Here is a 5,138-nt window from a genome sequence, read left to right on the forward strand (position 1 = left end):
ACTTTTTTAACAAGATCAATTAGCATCATGTGCATGTATCGAGAGACTTTCCACCAAGAGCAGTCAAAGTGCGGCTTGCAAGTGACCTCAAGGAGGCATTGCCAGTGATTTCATGCCGGGACTTAAGTTTCAGATTAATCTCAGTAATCACTTGGTCCCTACGAAACGCATGCTTGAGTAAAATAATCTTTATTATTCTAAGAAAAAAAAGAAGGGGAAAAAAACGACTGACAACTCGTAACGGAAATGCGGAAGGATGGTTTGGTCTTTCTGTCCTTTGCCTTGGGGCCGTGCAAATTGACAGAATGTCCGTCCGCTACACAAACCGACAACTGGTACGCTTCTCTCATAATGATTTTACTTTTTTTTTTCCTGATAAGAGTAATGATTTTACTGAAAAAACAGTTAGGATGGAGGCGGCTGCCTGCCTACCTGACTGTGGGGTCCATTGACATCGTCGGCGCAACCCAAGTAGCCACGTACTCTTATCAAATAACAAGTTATTTTGGAAAATAGCAATCTTATTATTTTTGGAATGTCCTTAAATCTGCATTCTTAAGTATTTTGGATGCTTTGCACCCTAGCAATCATATTCAAAATTAGACAAAACATTTTAACAAAGAGTCCTGGGCTAGACGCCATACTCCTACAAAGGACCACATTCAATGCTAATTGATGGACCTAAGTACCAAGACTTGGTTCAAGTATTGATTTTGAGGACAATATTGCATTCTAGATATGGGTTGTTGGACCAATTAAAGTCTTCTCCCTTCAAACGATGTTTGACTTGGTAATCAGATGTATCGGAAATTCCAGGGACTGCTGCGCTGTTTTATAGTTTACACTAGAAGGAAACTGTAAATGATTGTTATTCGAAATGACGTGTTGAGAAAGAACCAACAAAATTCCCTACAACAAAAGGGAGATCAAGGAACGGTGAAGGTAGAAGAACGAGATTTAGATCCTCCTATGAGTCCGATATCAAGGACGAGACTGAATGTGGATCCGACCTGACAGTTCGTAATTATTTTACTCGAGAAAGCAACGTCAGTACAATTACACTGAATTATAAAGAGCTTCAACCTCTTAATCTGAAAAAAAGCCGGAAACCTAAACTCAGCTTCATTGAGAACAATAAAGAATCCAAATCTGGAGAAAGATCATATGCTCAAACACTAATTCGTTCATCTAAAAGGTCCGGAAAAAGGCAAAAGATCGAAGTGTAAAGCAAAATACACATGCCTGAGTTGGAAGCTGCATGTCAAGAGCCTGAGCTGGCATATAGCAGAATTTTCCATTTGAGTCAATTACCACCAAGCAGGGAAGCAACAGCTTTAGCGATATGCAGGACGAGCTATACATTTGAGAAGACGAGATTAAATAAACCCGATGACCGATCTGCTTTCTCTAATGCCTTGGCAGCAAATCCAACAGTTGGGAATAGATCTGCTCTCTCATTGTATCTCTGTTGCTAGCACTCAAGGTGAAGATTTTTGCTCCAGGATGATTCCTCATCCTTGCCACTGCATTGCAGATTTGGGAGAAATTGATAAGAATTTGCTAAGGGCCAGTTTATCGACAAAAAATTTCCAGGAAAGCTTCTCTGCTTTTTCTCCTCAAGAACCTGAGAGAATGAAAATAATTTTCAGGGAAAATGGACTTCCTGCTTTTCTGATTTCGAAATTTGCTCCTTGAATTTTGTGATTTTCTTTTTTCTACTGAAATTCATTTAATCTTGAATAGCAATTGAGAGGAAATTCCCTTATATGCAGATCAAATTCCGTAAATCAGTGCGTATCTTAAAAAAGAATCAACGCACCACAAAAAACTTCTCAAGCATTTCTGGTGTTAAAGAATATCCCAGGTTTAGAATGTATTCATCATTTCTTCATTCCGCAGTGCGAATTAATAGTAAAAGATGAAAAATTAAAATGAAAAGAGAAAGTCCTACCCGACATAACAAAAACCAAAAAGATTGTAAAGAAAATAAATCATGAAATTTTCACAACTTTAAGTTTTAATGATAGATTTTGCTAATACACTTCAAAATAAACAATTGATGGTAAATGCAGATTGCGAACATTCTCAAGCTCATTTGTTATTTTTATATTATATGATATAAATATTTTATTTATACATATATAAATTAAAAAAGAGGCCTGTCAATACTTGATATGATTTTCCAGTCAGCAATGCAGAGGCAGATTTAAAGATGTCCGCAACCTTACAAGACCAAATACAAGAAATATTACCTCCAGGTATGTCACGCCCAGATTTTGGGATGGGAATTGTTGCCAGCAGTGGGATATTTGACTCGAGTATTCTCAGGACAGCAGGGAAGAAAGCTGAACCGTATAGCTCCATCTTACCAACTTCATCAATGATGAAGAGATCAACATCTTCCTTAACCTACAACAGAATGTGCATCTTCAGCCCAAAGAACGACTTCTATGATTGTGAAACTACAATCTGAAGAACAACACGCATATAAAGATAAAGCAATAATGTGAACAAAAGAGCGTCACTCCACATCCTTGCGGAGAGGTGTACTTCAAAATTGACAATCGATCACACTGCGTATTCGCAACCTTACTATGACACTATAGGACTAGCTGAGCAGAAAGGACACAAAAGCTAACCATAAAGTTAGAATGCTGGCACTGGCACTAGTATAAAGCTTGGTTGGTCTGTTTACACCTTCTATGTGATGAGCAAAATAGCTCTACCGCTGATACTCAGCTGGAAAGCATTGAATCTAGGTTGTCGTCTCTACCTTGTCTTGACAGTGAAATTGACTCTGGGAGGATATTCGCTAGGTGGGGCTTTTAAGGAACCTATTGGCGAGCATGTGACTTGAGTGATTTCGCAATATTGAAGGTTTCCATTAAAACTCAAGGATTATTATGTGAGCAGGGTGATTTTTCAACAAACATTTTAAGTTAGTCATTACTATTAAAAGAAGTTAAATGGGTTCTGGTTCGATGAACAAATTCAAGTATGCAGCAGTAAGAGGCCCACCTGCAATGCTGGCAATGCTACTGATTCAAATGATGCTATATCAACTCTGTACTTTCCAACAGTTGGCCACCTGATAGAGTCCGAGCTGCCACAGTACAAAATTACTCAAGTTCAGAACTTCCATCAGCTAAGTTTAATCAGAACAGACGGCGAAGAAAATCTCAAAAATTACACAGCCCTGCAGCTGACAAAGTAACATTATGAGACAATAGAACTTTAGTAAATTCCGCCCATGGCATCAAAGAGACAAAGATATCTTTTGGACAAAAACATGGGACAAAATCAAGCTGCAAAGTGATCTCGTCTGGAGATCTTGGTCTGGGATGGATGAACTGCCAAGAATTGATGTTAAACCCGAACATCAATGGCAATACTAGAAACAGATGATCGATGTCTGTCGATACATCAACTTGAATTTCAGTTATGAAAGTATCACGATCAGCGTCAATCATCGGAAGCCCTCACATATAACCGAGCAACCAACTCAATTAACAAGCACCGGCAGTAACACCTCAAGAATCTAAGCATCTCCATTGCGCAATGACAGAATATATGCAATGACGAAGACTGCCGTCAGAATTGGGAAGGGGAGCGAGAGATTGAAACGCACGTGGAGATGGTTGAGGAAGCTAGGGGACCTCGGCGACCATCCAGCGTCACGACCTCGAAGCCAACCCTCTCGCTTCCTTCCCTGACCTCACCTGCACATGTCCAAACACGCACCGCCACAAAAACAGAACATCAATTTCCCGCGAGAACGGCATCGAACGGAAGAGGGAGACGGAAGAAGAGAAGAAAGGGATCTTGGGCAACCGTACGGGTGTAAAACCCCTGGACCTTCAGGTTAGGCTTTGAGGCTTTGAGGCTCTCGAACACTCTCATGACGAGTCGTCTTCCCGACTCCCTGCTCACAAGGTAAGACCGCATCATCAGTGCGCGTAAGGGGGCAGAGATCGTCCACTCATCAGGACTGACGAGTGCGGGTGATGCAGGAGAGGTGGTCGGAGAAGAAGAAACTCACCGGAGGACCTGTGATGAGAAGGCATTTGCCCGGAGCCGCCATTACTCTCTTGGCTCGAGCTCCACCGAGCTCCTTCAATCGCCACAGGGGAGGTTCGGCCGACAGTCCGAGTGTGAACTCGACTCGGGTCGGGAATGACTCGGGTTAAACCGGTATTCGGTTATTAATAGAAGCCCGGTCCAATTCTTTTCCCCAACCTGAGCCCAGAAATTCCAAAAAGAAAAACAGCATGCGATATTACTTTTTTTTTTTCCCTCACCCACCAGCGAAAAATTACAAGAAAAATTAACATGAGATTGATTTGTTGAGAGATACCACTCACATTTGACATAGAGCGAGCCACCCATAACTGCCGAGGTAGGCCTAAGTCATGTCATGACATTGTATGGACGCATGTCTTAACAGGTAATCGATAAACATTCTCAATATGAAATTTAACACAAATTTTAATTTCAACACACAATATGTCAATCATGACGACTAAATGAGTACTCAATTAACGTGAGAAAAATGAAAATTCGTAAAAAAAGAAATGCATTATGATAAAAGGTTTTCTTATTCTTAGTTACCGCCCATATTCCATATGACTTTTGAGCAAACATAAACATTGCAAGTGCAGCCAGGGTCCATGCCGGAAGTAAGCCCCAATTCCTTGGATTAATTAAGGTGATGACGACATGAAAGAACAGAAAAAAAACCTTATCCGTCCATTCTCCAGTAATAACCATGATTTTACCATTTGTTTGGATTAAAAAAAAGAGGTAAATTAAAAATAAGACAAATTAGTATAAAATAATGATAAATTTACGGTAAATTACACTATTGATATAATCTTTATTACAAGTATAACATTTCGATACAAACTTTAAAATGTAACAATTAAGTATAAAATTATTGAAAAATGTAATAATATTACGCATTCCGTCAATTTAGATTGGATGGCGTTAACTTTTGATGACGTGAATCGTACGTAGAAGTCGACCGGCTAATCTCGACGACGTCGGCGGCTCTTGCATTTGTCCACGTGTCAATTAGCATTTTTATAATAAAAACTCAATTTAAAAAATTTTAAATAAAAATAAAAAACAAACATCATCAT

General features: G+C 39.5%; 1 protein-coding gene across 1 annotated transcript; it reads right to left on the reverse strand.

Annotated features, from left to right (window-relative positions):
- Window positions 1-1,000: 1,000 nt before the first annotated feature.
- LOC116210490 (cancer-related nucleoside-triphosphatase homolog) lies at window positions 1,001-4,239 on the reverse strand. The gene is given in 7 exon segments (XM_031544371.1): window positions 1,001-1,523; window positions 2,253-2,409; window positions 3,019-3,103; window positions 3,629-3,719; window positions 3,837-3,904; window positions 3,906-3,922; window positions 4,040-4,239. Coding segments are annotated over 7 exon segments (576 nt in total). The 5' UTR covers window positions 4,082-4,239; the 3' UTR covers window positions 1,001-1,407.
- Window positions 4,240-5,138: the final 899 nt, after the last annotated feature.

Source organism: Punica granatum, chromosome 6 (assembly GCF_007655135.1).
Source record: "Punica granatum isolate Tunisia-2019 chromosome 6, ASM765513v2, whole genome shotgun sequence".
Lineage (NCBI taxonomy): Eukaryota > Viridiplantae > Streptophyta > Magnoliopsida > Myrtales > Lythraceae > Punica > Punica granatum.